This window comes from Schistocerca gregaria, chromosome 3, assembly GCF_023897955.1.
Source record: "Schistocerca gregaria isolate iqSchGreg1 chromosome 3, iqSchGreg1.2, whole genome shotgun sequence".
NCBI lineage: Eukaryota > Metazoa > Arthropoda > Insecta > Orthoptera > Acrididae > Schistocerca > Schistocerca gregaria.
Window position 1 is genome coordinate 202,354,960 of NC_064922.1, and position 21,743 is coordinate 202,376,702.

Below are 21,743 nucleotides of genomic sequence, written 5' to 3' on the forward strand. Positions count from 1 at the left end.
TTTTTTGTGGGGAGCATGGGAGCTATGTAAGTAGGCTGTTTAGGTTTTCTTATTGGTAACGCCACATAGCGCTCTGTATGAAAAATCACTGGCTGTGCTGTGCGCAGTCTGTGGCTAGTTTGCATTGTTGTCTGTCATTGTAGTGTCGGGCAGTGGCAGCTGGATGTTAACAGCGCGTAGCGTTGCGCAGTTGGAGGTGAGCCGCCAGCAGTGTGGACGTGGGGAGAGAGATGGCGGAGTTTTGAAATTTGTAAGAATTGGTGTCATGAATTGCTATATATATATTATGACTAGTGAGGTAAATACATTGTTTGTTCTCTATTAAAATCTTTCATTTGCTAACTATGCCTATCAGTAGTTAGTGCCTTCAGTAGTTTGAATCTTTTATTTAGCTGACAGTAGTGGCGCTCGCTGTATTGCAGTAGCTTGAGTAACGAAGATTTTTGTGAGGTAAGTGATATGTGAAACTTATAGGTTAATGCTAGTCAGGGCCATTCTTTCGTAGGGATTTTTGGAAGTCAGATTGCGTTGCGCTAAAAAATATTGTGTTTCAGTTTAAGCACAGTCTTGTAATAATTTTTTTAAGGGGACGTTTCATATAGACCAGTCTTGTATAATTGTTCTAAGGGGACGTTTCATAGTAGTTCATTTACATTTATTGAGTTTATGCCGGTTTCAGTGAGTAGCATCGTCAGGAAACTGGCTTGGTGATTCAGAGGGTGTTAAGTGCTGGTCTACAAATCCAGAGGGCTGCCATTTATCGCTTCTTCCACCTCTGGAAATATTTTTTTATGTGAAAATTTGAATGAGGCGTTAACATGTGGGCCAAATATAAGTGTGAGACTACAAACCCAAACTTTCAAAGCTAAGTATATATGGGCGATTCCATAAAAAGCAGTAATCATATGAGTACCTTAAAAAATGTTTTGAGTGTTAGAAAGTGTATTAAAGGGTAATGAAATATATCAACAGCAATTCCCTAGATAATACTTAAGGAAATTTTCATTTTAGCAGTTGGTAGCATTATGTTAAAGGCGGCTTCCCATCAGCTAATTTGTGCATGCTGAATTAGTATATCTGCAGGTCGTACAGCTTCATATCGAGGGTATGATAAACTGAAAGCGGTTCTAGTTTCTGAAAATGGTAAGTATTACTCAGCATGCATATTTTATTAACATATCTATAGTTTACCACATAATTTGAGTTAGTTACGCAAAATCTGTTGTCCTGCACGTCACAAAAATAAGGTTATGAGTGAAATTGCATCCAGAAAAAGAAGTTCAAAATGAGGATCGCCGTCTTTCCTACGATAGGAGAGGAGGTACTGACATATGACAGCGACAGTTCAATTATATGTTCACCACAGTCGTAAGTATCATAATTTTACTTTTGTCCCACGTATGACACCATATGCATATGAATGTATGTAAAGGATGCTAACTTTACTTAGACAATGTTGTAAGTGTGCGAATTTACTGCTTTCCATCCATATTTAGCTTACGTTTTGACAGAACTCGCAGATCAACCAAAAAAGACGTCCACAAATGCAGCCAGGATGAGGAAAATAAGAAGTCGCAGCAAAGAAGAAAATACACGGTTTCAGGAAGAAGAAAACAAAAGAATGAAAGAAATTAAAAAACATTAAAAAGAACGAAGGACAGAACAAAAACCTCAGGAGCTTCGAAAGGAGGGGTGTGATGGAAAGCGCCTTCAGAGGGCAAAAAAGAAGAATGCTATTCTTCTCACCATCCCAACTCCAACTCTATATCACTAGACCGACGTCCTCAGACGTTCGACAACGCTTTATCAAAATCTATAAGGGCACTTCTCACATACCCTCAGGAAAAGGTAGCTGTAGTTGAAGGAGTAGCAAAGAAAATTGCCCTGGTCCTTGCAAATGAAATGCACAAGAGAACGTTCTCTAATCACAATAAAGATTATTCCTAAGTTGCCGAGTTCTTCTTTCGGCCGAATATTCTATGCACATGTCCAGGGTGAAAAAGAGTATACATGTTTGGTTAAATGGAAAAAAAAAAATCTGACAACGTTTTTACGAGAGGTCTTCGAGATTTTTAAAGAAGAATAGGCTTTTCAAAGTTTTACTCCTTGAGACCACAGAATGTTCTAATCTTGAAGTCCACTCATCCTGACCTTGAGAATTTCATTCTGAAGTTGAAGAGTCTGTAATACCACACAATGATGACTTTAGAAAACGCCATTTGTGTGATGTTACTTTAAATTCTAATTGCTGGCAAAATAAATGTTCCACGTGTAGTTCTGGGAGTACCCTCGCGGTTCCAAGTGAGCCTGAAAAGTAGTAGCTTGGAGATAAGATGATTCTGGGAGGTTTCAGATCCTCTGTTAGGGAGGATGTTTGGGAGAATTGTATAAATTGCTCTCAGAACTATACCATAAAATGCTACATTACGTGAACACTAAACGCATGCAGACATTGAAAGGGATAAAAGAATACAAAGTGGGAAAGTAGTCCATCAGGTAGATTTTGCTATGTCATATTCCCGCAAGTATCAAAATGAGATTCAGAGTGCATTGTGGTCTAGAAGAAGTGTTCATTTACTACAGCTACATTCTACAAGGGAAAATGTAAACTTACCTCATATATTCAAATACTGCAGAGAAGCACAAAGACACAATATTTGTCTTTATGAGTATACTGTATGATACAATTTGCCAAAATGAACTAGAATCTGATTCCGAACAGATGGAAATTCGGAATGATGGCCCACACTCAGGAATTAAAAATCTGTTCATGGTTAGACTTCTGTATTTTTTGTTTGCGAAGCATTCCAAGAAATTTACTTGGAAATATTTTGTCACTTCATATGGAAAGGGTGTCGTGGATGGAGTGGGTGGAAACGCAAAGCGTCTTGTACCCAGAAGAGTATGGCCCAAAGAGAGGAAGCAACAACTGCCCAGTCTGCCAAGGACTTCTACAAAGTGGCGTCTGAAGTTGACAAAAGTACTACCGTACTCGTTGTGGACCAGGAGACAATTAAACAAAACGTTGAACAAGAGAAACCTTGGAAAAATGTTCCTGAAATTGCACAAATATCACCGTCTCATACGATTAAAATAAATGAACAAGAAATAATACGTAAAAAGCGTGCCTTAGACTGCAATGTAATTAACTGCTGCAAACACAGTTAACATGCCGGTCAGCAGGAGATTGGGTAATTGTGTCATACAATGGACAAAAATATCCTGGAGAGATTTGTAAAATTGACTCTGTGGGGATCAAGGTATCAGTTATGTACAAAGCTGGCTGAGGTACCTTCAAGTGGCCAGTTCCTCATGACTGCATTTATTACCATGATGATGAAACTTGAAGAATACTGCAATACCAGACATTGTAAACAACCATGGACGCTTCCGCTTTTTGGGATATATTTAACTGCCATTAATTGTATTACCTGCTCTCTCTTCATATGTAGCTGAACCTAACAACCTTAAAAAGTGTTAATTTTAGATATTGCATTTCGTTTATGTCGCTGTTTTTTATTAAACAAATCTGTCAGGCAGACGACACTCTTTTAGAAAATGTGCTCTGCGACTTCCTTCATCATCACACATACTGCACATGTACATGTGTACATGTATAGCCTTGGGGATAGTTAACCGATCCCTTCACATACTTGTGTCTTACTAGACATGTGAACAGAGTCCTGGCTGGCCGATGTGGCTGTGCGGTTCTACGCGCTTCAGTCTGGAACCGCGTGACCGCTACGGTCGCAGGTTCGAATCCTGCCTCGGGCATACTGAGAAGTAATTGTCAAGAAAAAAAATTCAATACGTTGCGCCGTTTCCGTGTTAATTAGCATCGAAGTTAACCAGTCAGGCAGTTGCACGAAATTCAAGCGGCCCGCTAGAGATGGTGTCGCCAAACGTGTTCTTAGTTTGGTTTCCTAAAACCGAACAAGAGAGCCATACAAAAGTTGGACATGGGACGTTAGTAAGGATCGAACAGCCTACTGTGCTGTCATCTACGCTATGAGAATAATTGACACTAATTGTATCTGGCAGTCTATTTGAATTTGCCCGTGCAATGGTCTGGCTGGCTAAGTTCAGTGCTAATTACCTCGAAAACAGCTCAACGTATTGACTTTTTACAATTTTTTCTCAGCACTCTCTATCCTTCAACTCCCTTACGAGCTTTCAGGGCCGTTTCTGCCAGCATCTCCACCGCTCTAACGTCTGTTAATGATATTCACATTTGAAAAATACGAAGGCACTGTCAGCGTCCACGCTAAACTATCGATCCCCCCATAAGTGCCTGAGTAAGTTCAAAGTTTGGAGGAGGAAAAGGGAATACCACCTACCATAGTAAGGTGTTAGTACAGCAAAACAGTGTTGAAACACAACCGTCGATTTTGTAACATTTTACCTCCTAGCGCTTTTTGTTCTTTTTGGTGTAAGAATGGAGATATGTCTTGCGAATGATGTTTAATATGACTCAGTGCAGAAAAAATTCTGTGCATTCTGGTATCTTAGATCCAGAGAACCAGGATAACTGGAGAGTGTTGGGCCGAACTGACATAAAAAAACATATTTACAGAAAACGGTCGGTACAAAACGAATTAATAATGCTGCTGCAGAAGCGTCTACAGAGTAGATACTGCGTATTAATTGCACATGAAAGTCCGCGCTAGACTTTAAACTGTGGCACATTACCCGTACTTACCGGCTACGTAGTCTTCTTTGTTTCCAGTTACCACTTTGGTATCTGAGGCCTGCAAAGAGAAAAGCGTAGATTAGATTCTTAAACCACTTCACACGCCAAATGCGGATGTTAATTGTTAGTTTTTACTCGCCTATACATTATGTCTAATGCAGCGATCGACTATACTGGTGTTGTAGAATGTAAACAGCCAACTAGGCAAGTACGTAAGTAACAGTTCGCTCTAATTAACTGCACGCACAACTGACTTCGACTTTCCGAAGTCGTCAGCGTAACCATTCTGTCTGCATCTTTCTGTATGGTAATTCAAGTTACTACAATAATGTGACATCGCCACTGTAAAACTCTTTATCCCAACGTTGGATATATGAATGTAATTTGGCCGAGGTGAATAACAGACAGAGAGCCATATTGTACCCAGCTGGTCCCAGGCTTAATTTGAAAAACAAAAGTCCCATCAGAATAAATATACCATGTACATTAGCACAATAGCTCTTCGTTCAGATAAGAATAAGTACGAGGGTGAGACAAATGAAAACCTTAAATTTGTAGTAAAAAATCTAAATTCCGCGCCGTTATCCTGTAAGTTGGTAAGCGTGCTACAAACAGCGTGCAGAATGTCCTGTAGGTGGCAGCATAGTGCAGATGACACATACCGTCGCAGTATAGTATAAAGATGGCTGCCCCATTTGCGACTTGCACCAGCGAAGAACAGCGTTGTTATTCGGTTTCTGCACAGTGAAGGTGTAAATGTATTGAAATTCATCGACGAATGAAGGTTCAGTACGGTGATGCATGTCTGTCACAGCAGCAAGTCTACGAATGGAGTAGGAAGTTCGCAAATGGTGTGATTTCGGCGGAAGATGCTTCTCGTCCAGGTTAGGCACAACGAGTTGTGACTCCGCAGAACATTATAGCAGTTGAAGCCATAGTGAAGGAAAACAGACGAGTGAAACTGAATGACATTGCAGCATGTTTACAGTTTAGTCATGGGTCAGCACACCACATTGTGCATGATGTGCTACAGTTTCACAAAGTCTCTGCAAGATGGGTGCCACGGCAGCTGACTCCTGAAATGAGAGAACGACGTGTTGATGCTTGTGAAGAACTTCATCGGCGCTTTGAACGAGAAGGTGATGGCATCCTTGCAAGAATCGTTACTGGGGACGAAACCTGGGTTCACTCCCACCAACTGGGAACGAAGAGACCGAGCAAGGAATGGCGTCATTGCTCGTCACCAAAACCAAAGAAGTTTCGAACAGAATCATCAGCAAGGAAGGCTATGCTGACTCTCTTTTGGGACGAAAAAGTCGTCATTTTGGAGCATTACATGCCTAGAGGGACCACTGTCACCAGTGCATGATACACAGATCTCCTAAAAAAAACATTGCGGCCTGCAATCAAATCAGAGAGACGTGGATTGCTGTCAGCAGGTGTCCTTTTGCAAGATGACAATGCAAGGTCCCACACTGCCGGTACAACAGTTGCAACAATCACAGACCTGCATTTTGAGTGTCTTCCTCATCCACCATACTCACCAGTGATTTCCATATGTTTGGACCACTCAAAGACGCAATGCCAGGAAAGAAGTTCCGTTCTGATGAAGAGGTACGGCATGAGGTGCATGAGTGGATGCGCGGACTACGAAAAGAATTTTTTTCTAAAGGAATTTATGTGCTTTGTAAGGGCTGAAGGAACTGCATTGAGCGTGAGGGAGATTATGTTGAAAAGTGATAGAGCTTTGTACCACTCCTGCACAATAAATAATATTTAAAAAAAAATTAAGGTTTTCATTTGACTCATCCTCGTAGAAGCACAAGTGAAAAATTATAATACAAAGGAAATTGCTGTTCTGAACACTGCAACAACATACTTACTTCATAACGGCATTTTAATAAAAGCCATTGATACCAGTTTGTAACGGTCGGGTTACCGACGCCGTTTTGTTCGCCCCCTGAGATATCAATTCAAAACGTGGAACTAGAATGAAATTGCTCGTTGAGTTATGAGATAAAGGCCACAAGCGCAGGAGGAGAGGTGAAGGGGGGTTGGGGGAGGGGGGAAATCATTATATGAATTGTTTATGGACAATCTGTTGCATGTGAAGGAAGTCCGAGTAGCCACCCATATGCACTCTCCATAGTTGGCAGTGCCTGGACAAACGATGCGTGAGCGGCGGTGAAGAGAACCAGATGGTACGGAGTACGTAGGGGCTGTTGCCGTGCCTACATCGGACACTAGGCGGTCAAAATTATTGCCCAAAATTTGCCCACGCGCAAGAATATTGAAAGTATAGTGGGAGATAGAGAGGTTGCGCAGTAATATTGAGCACATCACTCTTGGAGTATAGTGCACTTACTTAAGCCGTCTGTGGCCAGTAGTGGCAATATCAATGCCTCTCAAGTCCTACAGTCGCCGGATATCTTTGTGTTCGCTGTTCGTTCTTGTTGATGGGTTAAAAATGAGTTGAAAACAAGACGAAAGAGCGTTCTTATTTGAGTGAATCGAAAGGTGTAAATCGCTGCCAGTGTTGTGCGATATTAAGCGGCTTCTAGACGACCCACTTGAATCACGGGAGGGGAAAGGGGAGGGGGAGAGGAAGGGAGAGGGAGTGGAAAAGGGGCTAGACAAGGGACAACTTGAATGGAGGCGCAACAGCAAAATAAGGATTTATACCTGGAAGGTAAAAAAATTGTTACAAGCAGAAAAACTAGAACACCTTAAAAGAGAGGTGGAAAAGAATAAAACGAACCTAGCACGAGTTGCTGAAGTAAGATGGGATGGACGTGGAGAATTACAGTCAGATAAATTGTAATATACTACTCAGGAGTACAAACTACAGGAAGGAATGGAATTGTGGCGATTACGACAAAGGAACATTGGATAAGCGTGTGGAAAAAACAGACGATGTCAGTGGCAGGATTATGGGTGTAAAGTAGGAAGGAGTACAAAAAAATATACAGACTATCCAGATATATATTCCAACGTCTGAACATCATGAACAACTCATAGAGGAAACATATTAGACAACAGATAAAATCATGGGTGGTAATCAACGATGCTGCAAAATAGTAAGACCATTGAAATGCCATTGTGGGAGAAGGTAAACGGGGAACCACAGTTGGCAGTCATGGCCTTGGAAGGATGGATGACAGAGGAGAACAGTTTATTGACTTCTGCAGGAAAAGACAGCTATTAGCCACAAACACATGGTTCAGGTATCGCTGGAGGAGGCTCTACATTTGGAAACCACCAGGTAATAAATATAGAAAGCAAACTGATTTTATACTGGTTGAAGAAAGGTACAGAAATGGAATCACTTCTCTCACTACAGAAATACAAAAAAGTATTTCCTTTCGCGCTTGAAAAGAAGGTCGTAGGGACACTAATACTTCCCATACTTGACTATGCTGAAGAAATCCTCTAAGGGCTTTCTTACGAAAGCTCACGCATGCTAAAAACTGGCCATGAATGCTTGTGTACGATATATCTATGAGGTACGCTATTTCGGCCGTATCACATCAGCCTACGAAAAGTTTTTATGGCTACATGTCAATAAGTGTAGAGGCTATCACATTCTATGTTCACCCTATCGTCTTCTCAGTTTCTGCACTCCATCTCATTTGTCTTTAAGTCTTACTCTCTTATTTGAATAGCATAGCAAAAATAGTTGTTCTCAATAAAGTGGTGGTGTTGGGTGGAGGTGGATTTTGGGGGAGGGGACGAGGCAGCGAAATCATCGGTCCCACCGGATTAGGGAAGGATGGGAAAAGAAGTCGGACGTGTCCTCTCAAAAGAACCATCCCGGTGTTTGCCTGAAGCGATTTAGGGAAATCACGGAAACCTCAATCAGGATGGCCTTACGCGAGTTTGAACCGTTGTCCTCCCGAGTGCGAGTCCAGTGTGCTAACCTCTACGCCACCTCGCTCGGTTTCAACAAAGTAAACTTCTCTCTGTACTATCACATAGAATGCCATGTTTCTAAAATCATTTTTGTGTCATGAAGCCGACTCTGGAACAATATTCCTCAAAACATCGGAAAAATTAAATACCTTCCAAACTTCAGGAGAGACCTGATGGCCTACCTTCCACCTCCCATATTACTAGCCTGCACGCCACTCTCTACAGCCCCCTCCCACACAACTTCTCCCTGTTCCTTGTCGGCAGACGTTCTTTCCTATCAGCAACTGTCACTGTCATTTCAGTCTTCTTTTCTTCCTTTATCCATTCCACTGCTTATGATACTAAACATGGCTTCAAATGTGCTAAGGTAATCTACATCATTGTGAATGCTTTTCACAGTTACTATTATTAGTGTCAATTAGTATTATTACTGTTACTATTATAATTATAGTTGTTATTATTATTATTGGAATGATTTTGTAATACCTTTAGTTTGTGTTGTTTCTGATTAGATGTAATAGGGGGCCTTAAGGTGCTAATCTGGTCAGGCTAAATAACCAATAAATAAATAAATTTTAGATTGAGTTTTTCCTTTTTATTTAGTAATTGCTTCTTCCAATGGATAGCATTTTTCACTTATAGAAATGACGTTAAGCATCTAACAGGCTAGCTCATCCAAACTAAAAATAATAAAACACTCTTTCATGATATGTTCGGAAGGTGGTGGTTGGAACTCATGCAATTAAAGCCACTCATTCAGTGTACTAGCAAATCGTCACGTCTACAGTCGTATCAGTTATTGGCCTTGATTATGTAAGTGACAATGAATCTGTTACACTATACAGAGAAACTTTTGAAGATGTTTCTTAACTTTGAAACAAATAATTAACACACAGTTAATTCTACATTCCGGAATATTATGCGGTGTTCTGATGGATTTCAAATTAAAACCCAACGTTTCGTCCTCTCGTGCGGAGGACATTTTCAAGAGGCATAGTAGCTTCTTTGAGTGTCCGTTTCACACCCTGGCTCGCTACTGACTAAGGAATAGCCACTAGCGAGACAGGGTGTGAATCGGACACTCAAAGAATCTACAATCCCCCTTGACAATGTCCTCCGCAGGTGGGGACGAAACACTGGGTTTTAATACGAAATAAATCCAACCACGGCATAATACCCCGGTTTATTTCATTAACGGTGACATTTTCGGCCGTGAAAGTTCACACTTTACAAACAATTAACTACTCTTTTTAGGGTAGACAGTGTTGATATGTAATAATGTCACTGATTAACGTAAAAGGATAATGCCTCTTTATGACTTTGAATTAGGCGAAGACTGTAATCGAAATTTCAGTAGCTTAGCACCGAGGACTTAATTTACCAGTTAGGTCAATAACAAATGTCCATCACATAAGAAGCAAAAATTATTCTACTTTTCTCCTTTTCACTTAAATTTATGAACCGTTCAAATTTACAAAGTCAATTACTAGTCACATTAAACAGAGACAGCTGTGGCACGGAAACTTCCTGACACATGAAAGATAGTAATCAGGAGACACGGATTAAAATTCCGGGCCGGCGCAAACTTTCAACTTTCCCCATTGATTTAAATCAATGCCAGGTCTCAGTCGATGCTTGTAATTCCTTTGTGACATGAAAGCTGTAACCTCTCCTTACGTCACTTATGTGGACAATGTTTCCCACCGACTGAGGTACCCAGACAGTACCCAACTTTACAGTTTTCCGCCATTCCTCGCCTGATTAGAACTCCAAGAATTTCGTTTATTTATTTTATTTCGTAGGGTTAAGACCCGACGGCCCTTACGTCCAACTACACAAATATTTTTTATAAATAGCACAACATTACAATTGTGATGCAAAACATTTACCAAAGAGGTAATAAAAAACACCACAACTTTACAAGGTACAGGTACATGATACATACAACCACAGATTCGACTTTTTGTGTTGCAGTGGCTAGTCCGTAATTCAGTTGTATAAGGATCCTTACACATAAATATTGGACTACATGCATCACTGTTATAAAAAATATTATTCGTCAATGACGTTTGATCCGTAACATACATAAATAAGTGATTACAATATTTCTGGTGTTGTGTGTCACCCTCATTCTCTGTTACTGAAGTGGTAACAGTACCAACTTTGAAGGTGTCAATATTAGTGAACTACCAGTTCAATAAGTCTTGATTGTAAAATACTAGCACGAATTATTTACAGAAGAATGGAAAAAAACTGGTGGAAGTCGACCTCGGGGAAGATCAATTTGGATTCCGGAGAAATGTGGGAACACGCGAGGCAATACTGACACTACGACTTATCTTAGAACATAGGTTAAGGAAATGCAAACCTTAGTTTGTAGCATTTGAAAACATTTTGACAAAGTTGACTGGAATACTCTCTTTGAAATTCTGAAGGTAGCAGGGGTAAAACACAGATAGCGAAGGTTGTTTACAATTTGTACAGAAACCAGACGGCAGTCATAAGAGCCAGTGGGCGTGAAAAGGAAGCAGTGTTTAAGAGGGGAGTGAGAGAGGGTTGTAACCTATCCCCGATATTATTCGGTCTGTACGCAGACCAAGCAGTAAAGGAAACCAAAGAAAACTTTGAAGTAGGGATTAAAGTTCGGGGAGAAGAAATAAAATCTTTGAGTTTTGCCGATGACATTATAATTCTGTTAGAGACAGCAAAGGACATGGAAGAGCAGTTTAGCCGAATGGACAGTGGCTTGAAAGGTGGATATGAGATGAACATCAAGAAAAGCAAAACAAGGATAATGGGATGTAATTAAATTAAACCATGTGATGCTCAGAGAATTAGATTAGGAAACGAGACACTTAAAGTATTAGATGAATTTTGCTGTATAAGCGCTAAATTAACGGAGAATATAAAATGTAGAGTGGCAACGGTAAGAAAAGCGTTTCTGCAGAAGAGAAATCTGCTAACATCGAATATAGATTTAAGTGAAGTCCTTTCTGAAAGTATTTGTATGGAATGTAACCACGTACAGAAGTGAAATATGGACGACAAACAGTTTAGACAAGAAGAGAAAAGAAGCTTATGAAACGTGTTGTTACGGAATATTGCTGAAAGTAAGTAATGAGGAGGTACTGAATAGAATTGGTGAGAAAAATTTGTGGCATAACCTGACTAGAATAAGGGTTAGGGTGCCAGGACACATTCTGAGACATCAAGGGATCACCGATATAGTATTGGAGAGAAACGTGGGGGCAAAAGTAATAGTGGGAGACCAAGAGATAAATACAATAACTAATTTCAGAAAGATGTAAGTTGCAGTAGTTGTTAGGAGATGAAGAGGTTTGCACACTATTCAGTAGCATGGAAAGCTACATCAAACCAGTCGTCGTACTGAAGATCACAATAAAAACAACAACGTAGTACGAGACTGTTCTCCTATTTAGAGACCACTGTTGATTAATGGATATAAGCAACTAACGCATTATTTGCTCCTTTCGCTGCGTATGTTAGGTGTCTCTTGAAGGTAAGGCGTTTGTCCAAGGGAATTGAGACGTTTACCGTGTTCGGTGTAAGGAATACTTTCATTGCATAACAGCAGTGAGGTTTGTAAAGAGTCTTTTTCTTGCATAAAAGGTTGCTCGACTTCTGCCCACATTTATTTCGACTCGCAATTTCTGTAAGCCATTTCTGAAGCAGAAATAGAGCCCGTTGGAGTTTGTCGTGAAGGTTCGCTGTCATGTATCACTATATAATCAGAAAAAGAAGCTGTGTTAACTGCCTGTAAGTCTGGTATGAAAGGGAACCTTGTGGTATTCCGGTGCTTATAGGGTAGATATGAGAAATAGTGCTACCAATTAATACAATGGAAATACAGAGCTTAAGATACGAACTAATTTGTCAGACAATATACTGTGACAGTTTTAATTTTGTTAATTTTTAGTTACACATTACGCAAGTATTAAAAGGAGCGAACTAATTTTAGCAAATACAAGACTTATACAAGAGCGTAGCTTATCATCCCTCTTTTTAATTACAGAATGAACCAGAACTCCATCGGCAAACTTTCAGATATGGTAGTGTGGACCAAACAAGAAAAAATGTACAGCAAACACGGGGACTTAAATCCATACTTAAGAACTAAGAACAATAGTTCATCTTCATTACAGTGAAACGTATATATCCTACTGAACAAGCGCTCACAGCAATTAAAGTACGCATTTTAGAGCACGTGTTCACTGGAAATTTTCTTGTTTTGTTCCAACTTTGATTTGAATGTTTGACTGTAGAGTTCTGGTTCACCTCGTATATACTGATGACGTTTTAAAGAAATGGAAACTACTAGCAAATCCAGGAACTAAATTATTACACAGTGTCTATGCACATACTTTTTTACTTGCAGATCAAAACACATTTCAAATAAATGAGTCACACTTAGAGAAATTCATATATATTTTCAATAATCTATGTAAGTCTTATATTTTTAAAATTTCAGTTTCGCGGAAAAGATCCAGTCAGATCAAAAACGTTGCTAGAAAACAATATGTTAAAACAAGTATCGAATTTTAAATACCTCGTTTATGATACAAGTTTTTATGATGACACAGACATTAAGCAAAAGATTACAAAAATTTAAAGCTTTATGTGGGAGTACCAAGGAACTTTCGAAACTGAAGTTAGGAAAGAAATTTCACAAAGTAATGGCTTTACCCACATTGCATTAAGGCAGGGAAGAGTGGGTGCCGACTCAGAAACAACTGACTGAAATACAATCGGCAGAAATGAGAAATTTAAGGACTGTCAAAAGAAATACGAGGATGGATAGGATAAGAAATGGAGATACCAGGAAATAATTAAATATAGAATCAGCGCATAATAAAATGTTAAACAACAGACCGAAATGGACCGACGACTTTCAAAGAATGGCAAATACCAGACTTCCCAAGGCATCGTTGGATTACATGTCGATGGGAAAAAGAGATGGATGATGACCCAAAAGACGCTGGAGACAATTGTGAAGCCAGCACGGGCAAGAATGTAAAATCCATTAAGTGAAGAAGATCACTATGTCATACCGTGCAACGCGGCTGCTGGTTTCAAAACAATGAACATTCGAACGCAGAGTGAACGATTCATAACGTTGGCTGTGTTACCAAAGTGTTTTGTTGAAGAATGCATGTTAATCTCTTCCCCATCCAATTAAGTCAGCTCTTCATTAGTTGTAGAATCAAGCAGTATCACCTTAGATATTCTCACTGCAGTTTCTCGACCAAAACAATACATCCGTGGAAACAGATGAGATTTGTAGAACTCGATCAGTATACTCTTGGATATGTTTTGACTTCAACGAATATAGTAACTTCATCCGAACACTAATTTCGAAACATTTTACTTAGTAATGGTTTGCTTCTTAACTGAACAATTCTGGTATTACATGATCGTTAATTTAGTTTCTATACTGGAACACGTATTTTTGCAGGTGTGGCTTTATAATTTGCCAGGACTACAGAATTCACTGAATGCATGCAGTGCGATACCGCTTTATGGCAGCGAAGCGTAAATCCAGACTCAAAAGCAACTGACTGAAACACAATCTAGCGCGTAACACAGACATGATAAAGCAGTCGGGCACCGCTACATCTCTATGAAGAACGAAGCTGGTAAGAACTGTGACGACAACTTATAATAGCAAGGGGGGGGGGGGGGGGGGTCGGTCTCTTTTCTCCGTTAATCTAACTTCTTCCCTCCAGAATGAGGACGTCGTTACCGTGTATTAACAGCGCCAACCACCTTCCTGATGGGTTTTTTATGTTGCTTCTGGCGCAGCCACTTTCCAGAACTACGAGACCCACTTTCATCAAGAGCAAATTACAGTCGTAATGCGTCATACGTTAATAGCACGTTTCCAGATTCGCGAGGGAAACCCACAGTGCCAGTGTTCTACCACTACTTGTGACGTATCGTCTGTGTTCCGCCGGGCCCTGTCCTGCCGAACTGGACACTGGAGTAGTTGTGCTGTTTACTGATACATTATGGTATAATCAGTGTCGTTTACTCATTAATATTTGTCCCAGACTGGAAGTCGAAACTGGAATTCCTTTCTTTCTTGAGCAGTTACCTTAACAATTATGGTTCTAGAACACACTAAACTCCTCGACTGAAATTTGTATTGTGTAAGAACAAAGGATCTTTGACACTCGTCTTCTGTGGCTTAGCCCGCACTAGATGGTGAGCCTTACCTTCTAGTTTTGGAAGCTGAGATAGACCGAGAGATATATATGTGTTATTTGTTACATAAAGATGTGAACTAGAAAATCTTTTACACTGAACAGAAGAAAATTTACAGAACTCAATGCAACGTAGAAATAACTGTGACTACCTATTGTTAATATGGACACAGACAAGCGGAATAATTTATAGAAGACATGGTTACATTCATAATCTGACTCTTACTGAACTTACATCAACAATCTGTGGCTTCTCTGGATTTTTAGTATGAATGAGGACATGTTTTGGCGTGTTGTATCATTTGAAAATCAACAAACTAAATCAGTGTGGTCGTGTCATATTTCAGAGGTCTTTCATCATCGCTAGTTATAAGTACTACGTTAATTAGAAGTTATTTATAGGTATGTTCACGGTTCCGTCAATTGCCTCCATGATCCGTCTCCCTTCGAAAGGTCCGACTGCCTCAAAGTAAATGAACTATGGCGTATCTAAATAGAAGGGGCGCTTACAATTGACACCGCTGTCTCCATCTATGGCTTCCGAGAACTGCTAACGGAAATGAAATGATCGTATGGCATTACTGGTCGGGAGACTCCGTTTCTGGTTGTTCTATTTGATGGCACTTTGGCGATTTTTCCGTCTGGACATCGAATCCAGGACCTCGGCATCTGGAGACAGTGATGCTAACCACTAACCACTAAACCGCGAGGTGAAGACACTACTTCTCGAACATGTGTGAGAAAAGTAGCGCTGGGGAAACGGAGTCGGTCAAGGACCTTTTGGTTTACCCTTTCATACGTACATGCAGTATATTTATATAATTTTTACTGCTTTAGTGACTTTTTACTAACATTTATTATTAGCACGCGTTTCAGCCGTATGCTGCCATCATTAGGTGCGTTACAGCTATATTCTCATCGCACTTCAAATTAATGTACACGTTACTATAATGTACCAGATGATGGCAGGATGAAGATTAGGTGGATAGATCATGTATCTTATGTGGAGGTACTGAACACAGCTGTGGTGAAAAGATATTTGTGGCACTACATAACTTTAGGGTGGGGGGGGGGGGGGGGGAGGGTAACGGTCGACAAGACACATTCTGAGACATCAAGGAATCACCAGTTTGATTTTGGAGGGAAGTGTGGAGAGTAAAAATCGTAGCGGGAGACCACGACATGAATACAACAAGCACATAAGGAGCGTGTACGTTGCAGCCGTTACTCGGAGATGAAGAGGCTTGCACATAACAGAGAAGCATGCAGAGCTGCATCAGATCAATCTTCGGAGTGAAGAATACAACAACGATGGCAGCATGCCGCAGAAACGTATCCTGCTAATAAATATTACTTAAAACTGGCTGACGCAGTAAAAATTATAACATAAATCTGTAGTACAGTTTCTGAACTCAAACAATTCCATACAACGTGAATAAATTTCAGACACAGTATATAAAATGAAATTTAACTTGCCTAAAGGGCGACAATCGGAAGGTCCGGACTGGAGTCCGAGTCTGGCAAACATTTTCATGAGTCACGACATTTATGATAGTTTTTTGGACATGACATTGTAGTTTTATTCGTTTCATCCTAACTGATGCACATATTTTTCTCTAAATGCTCAGCAATTCAGTTCACTGTAGATCATCGTTAATGATCTGGCTAAGTATGAATGAAGTGATGGCTGGTTAGGAACCCAATGCTAATTTAAAATATAACTTACTTCATGATACACTTGTAAGAGAATTTGAAAACTGTTTCCCCAAGAAAGTAGTTAAATGTAATTATAAGAAACCATGCAAAAAACTTTGGTTTACTAAAGGAATAAAAATATCTATTAACCACGAAAGGGAACTGCATCTAAGAACAAGAAAGAGTAATGACTCAGAAACAGCAAAATATTATAAAAACTACTGTGCTACATTAAGAAAGGTTACTAAAAAGTCCAGAAGCATATGCATCACGTCTGAGATTAATAACTCTGATAACAAAATCAAAACAATTTGGAATATTATTACAAGGGAGACAGGGCAACCAAGAGTACAGGATGATGGCACCACCATCAAAGCGAATGGAAACTTGATAAACAAGAAGCTGGAAGTCGAAAACAATTTTGAATAATCATTTTTTAAATGTTGTAAAGAATATAGGATGTAAAAGTTCATTAGAAGAAGCAAGGCAGTTAATGGAAGAGGCCTTACCCACACCATTTGATACAATTGAAATTCCACCCACCTCTCCTTCTGAAATTAGGAAGATAATACACTCTCTCAACAATAAAAGCTCACATGGAACTGATGGCATTTCCAGCAGGATATTAAAAGCTTGTTCCCAAGAAGTAAGTGGGATTCTTAGCCACATATGAAATAGCTCTCTGAAGCAGGGTATTTTCCCAGATAGACTGAAGTGTACCACTGTTAAACCACTGCATAAAAAATGGGATACGTCTGATGACAACAACTACCGCCCAATATCTCTTCTGACTGCATTATCCAAAATTCTTGAAAAAGTAACGTATTGTAGAGTAGCTTCACACCTTTGTAAAAATAAAGTTTTAACAAAATGTCAAATGGGTTTCAAGAAGGGTTTTTCAACGGAAAATGCAATATATACTTTCACTAATGAAATATTAAATGCTTTGAGTGACCGGAAGTCACCCGTTGGGATTTTTTGTGATCTATCAAAGGCTTTTGATTGTGTAAATCAGGGAATACTTCTTGATAAGTTCAAGTACTGTGGTATGAATGGGACAGTGCTCAAATGGTGTAAATCAAACCTAACTAGAAGAGTGCAGAAAGTTGAAATAAACAGTTCACACAATAAGAAAAAAACTGGTTATTTCCCAAACTGGGGAATAATCAAGAATGGGGTGCCGCAAGGTTCGGTCTTGGGTCTTCTGCTGTTCTTAATATCTATTAATGACGACATTCTATATTTACAGAGGTACAAAGTTGGTACTTTTGCCGATGATACAGGTATAGCTTTCACACCCAACAGACGAGAATTAATTGGTGAAATTGTAAATGACGTTTTTCAGAAAATCATTAAGTGGTTCTCTGCAAATGGGCTTTCATTAAACTTTGACATTACACAGCATACACAGTTCCACACAGTAAATGGAATGACACCATTAACAAATATAGACTTCGATCAGAAATCGGTAGCTAAGGTAGAATATTCAAAATTTCTAATTGTATGCTTTGATGAGGGGTTGAACTGGAAAAAACACACTGAGGATCTGCTGAAACTTTTGAGTTCAGCTACTTATGCTATTAGGGTCAGTGCAAATTTTGGCGATATACATCTGAGTAAATTAGCTTACCACGCCTATTTTCATTCTCTGTTTTCGTGTGGCATCATATTCTGGGGTAACTCATCACTGAGTAAAACAGTGTTCATTGCACAAAAGCGTGTTATCAGAATAATTGCTCATCCAAGATCATTCTCCAGACACTTATTTAAAGAGCTCGAGATCTCCACTGTAGCCTCACAATATATACACTCCTGGAAATTGAAATAAGAACACCGTGAATTCATTGTCCCAGGAAGGGGAAACTTTATTGACACATTCCTGGGGTCAGATATATCACATGATCACACCGACAGAACCACAGGCACATAGACACAGGCAACACAGCAAGCACAATGTCGGCACAAGTACAGTGTATATCCACCTTTCGCAGCAATACAGGCTGCTATTCTCCCATGGAGACGATCGTAGAGATGCTGGATGTAGTCCTGTGGAACGGCTTGCCATGCCATTTCCACCTGGCGCCTCAGTTGGACCAGCGTTCGTGCTGGACGTGCAGACCGCGTGAGACGACGCTTCATCCAGTCCCAAACATGCTCAATGGGGGACAGATCCGGAGATCTTGCTGGCCAGGGTAGTTGACTTACACCTTCTAGAGCACGTTGGGTGGCACGGGATACATGCGGACGTGCATTGTCCTGTTGGAACAGCAAGTTCCCTTGCCGGTCTAGGAATGGTAGAACGATGGGTTCGATGACGGTTTGGATGTACCATGCACTATTCAGTGTCCCCTCAACGATCACCATAGGTGTATGGCCTGTGTAGGAGATCGCTCCCCACACCATGATGCCGGGTGTTGGCCCTGTGTGCCTTGGTCGTATGCAGTCCTGATTGTGGCGCTCACCTGCACGGCGCCAAACACGCATACGACCATCATTGGCACCAAGGCAGAAGCGACTCTCATCGCTGAAGACGACACGTCTCCATTCGTCCCTCCATTCACGCCTGTCGCGACACAACTGGAGGCGGGCTGCACGATGTTGGGGCGTGAGCGGAAGACGGCCTAACGGTGTGCGGGACCGTAGCCCAGCTTCATGGAGACGGTTGTGAATGGTCCTCGCCGATACCCCAGGAGCAACAGTGTCCGTAATTTGCTGGGAAGTGGCGGTGCGGTCCCCTACGGCACTGCGTAGGATCCTACGGTCTTGGCGTGCATCCGTGCGTCGCTGCGGTCCGGTCCCAGGTCGACGGGCACGTGCACCTTCCGCCGACCACTGGCGACAACATCGATGTACTGTGGAGACCTCACGCCCCACGTGTTGAGCTATTCAGCGGTACGTCCACCCGGCCTCCCGCATGCCCACTATACGCCCTCGCTCAAAGTCCGTCAACTGCGCATACGGTTCACGTCCACGCTGTCGCGGCATGCTACCAGTGTTAAAGACTGCGATGGAGCTCCGTATGCCACGGCAAACTGGCTGACACTGACGGCGGCGGTGCACAAATGCTGCGCTGCTAGCGCCATTCGACGGCCAACACCGCGGTTCCTGGTGTGTCCGCTGTGCCGTGCGTGTGATCATTGCTTGTACAGCCCTCTCGCAGTGTCCGGAACAAGTATGGTGGATCTGACACACCGGTGTCAATGTGTTCTTTTTTCCATTTCCAGGAGTGTATATTCGCTTATGAAATTTTTATTAACAATCCGAACAATTTCAAAGGTAATAGCAGTGTATATGGCTACACCACTAGGAGAAAGGATGATCTTCACAACTCAAGGTTAAATCTAACTTTGTCTCAGAAGAGGGTAAATTATGCTGCCACAAAAGTCTTTGGTCACTTACATAATAGCATCAAAAGTCTCACAGATAGCCATATAGCATTTAAAAGGAAATTAAAAGAATTTCTTAATGACAGCTCTTTCTACTCATTAGATGAATTTTTGGATATAGTAAGTGGGTAATTTCCCCAACCCCCACAAAAAAATATTGAGTGTCACGTAATATTTTGTGTAATGTAATATCTTGTAAAGACACCTTTTATGAACCTTACACGTTCCACATCATTACGAAGTGTCGTATTCATGATCTATGGAACAAGTACTAATCTAATATAAAGTAATCTCTTCGAATCCGAGCCAGAAATCGTACTAAAATTACACATTTTTATTCAAATGCTTACCGGTATGCAAATAAAACGAACGAGAACAAGTTGTTGCGCTCTCTCCGCGATAACTAGAAACCAGTGTGGAGCGCTCAAATGATGGTCAGTCGCACTACGATTAACTCAAGGATGGGATACAGCTGTCTGTTTTCTACTGAGAATTCTCCGATATGACGAGCTACGTCACTCACAGCAGCAGGTCAATGTTTTTCTATGAAATTACGTGTTCCGTGTTATGCAAGCGTTGTCGTAACGATACATTGACCAGCAACTCGTCGAACTCGGGTACGACTCTTCCTTTATCATCATTTTTCCCTTTATTTACTTGGAATGTTAAACTATTGGTAGTAAAATTTAAATATATTAAGACTGTTCAAATTATATACGTAAAACTAATATATTCAATTTAGCTACTATTACTACCCTAGGAAGTAAAATGGGTATAGTCTTGGTAGTGGTAAAATCAGCGAGAATAGAATAAAATTTAATAAGAAAGTATTTTCTGTAGATGTCTTCTAAACAGGTCGTTTTCCAGTAGATCTCTGGAGGAGAAAGTTAGGTAGATCTACTTCAAACGCAAATCTAACAACAGACAGGAGTGGGAGAAAGCTCACCGATTTTGCTTACGTAACACTGAAAATTTCGAAATACTTACAAAGTATTTTGCTTAGCGTCTTAATTGCCCATAACCAATCCATAAGTTCGAATACTCAAGCACCCTCATGAAAATGTAGACGTAGATGTATCACCGACTATGAAAGAATCCTTATTAAATTAGAGGAGAAGAGTCTGTTACAGCAGAACTTTTGATATGGTATCTACCAAGAACAAAAAATGTTCTAAAATTAATCTTTGAGGAAACCTGGAAAACAGAAAAACTCCCATGGCAGTGGAAGGTGACTTTAATACACACATAAGAAAGGCAATAAACCAGATATTAACAACTGCAGAGGAATTTCTTTGCACTCAATTGTACGTAACATCTTTTCAAAGATTATGAAAAGCAGAGTAGAAAGAAAACTGGTGAATGTCAAGGTGGTTTCAGGAAGAGCGGATCATGTTCTGAAAAAATATTTAATCTGAAGTCAATCATTTGCCACGGATTAATAAATTCAAAAGATGTTTGTATATTCACAGAAGACCATCGATTCCGTCGACAGAAACTATAGACAAAATAAACCTGTGAGTAGAAGCAACTTCATACCGCTTTCAAGTTCCTAGACTATTTCCCCTGAGAGGGCTGTAGCAAAAGGTAAAGCGTTCTCTGAAGCTTTACGGGCAGAGTATGAGGGATAGATTATTAGAAACTGTTCAATTTATTTACAGAAAAGTAATATATTCAGTGTAATCCCTGATGACATGCTTGTTATGAATATCTGTCGGCTACACTGCTCTTGAAATGGTTTTAATTTATTTATATTATTTATATTTATATTATATTCAATATAGTTGCGATTACTACCCCTGTAAGTCAAAAGGCTACAAGCCACCGCATTATAGCATAGTGGTA

General features: G+C 40.4%; 1 protein-coding gene across 5 annotated transcripts in view; it reads right to left on the reverse strand.

Moving 5' to 3' along the window:
* Nucleotides 1-21,743, reverse strand: part of LOC126353794 (uncharacterized) — a 908,618-nt gene that overhangs the window by 547,845 nt on the left and 339,030 nt on the right. For all 5 annotated transcript variants that reach the window (XM_050002888.1, XM_050002887.1, XM_050002886.1 and 2 more), the window contains exon 2: nt 4,700-4,748. In XM_050002888.1, coding sequence (XP_049858845.1) covers nt 4,700-4,748 — 49 coding nt within the window. The remainder of the gene's footprint in view (nt 1-4,699; nt 4,749-21,743) is intronic.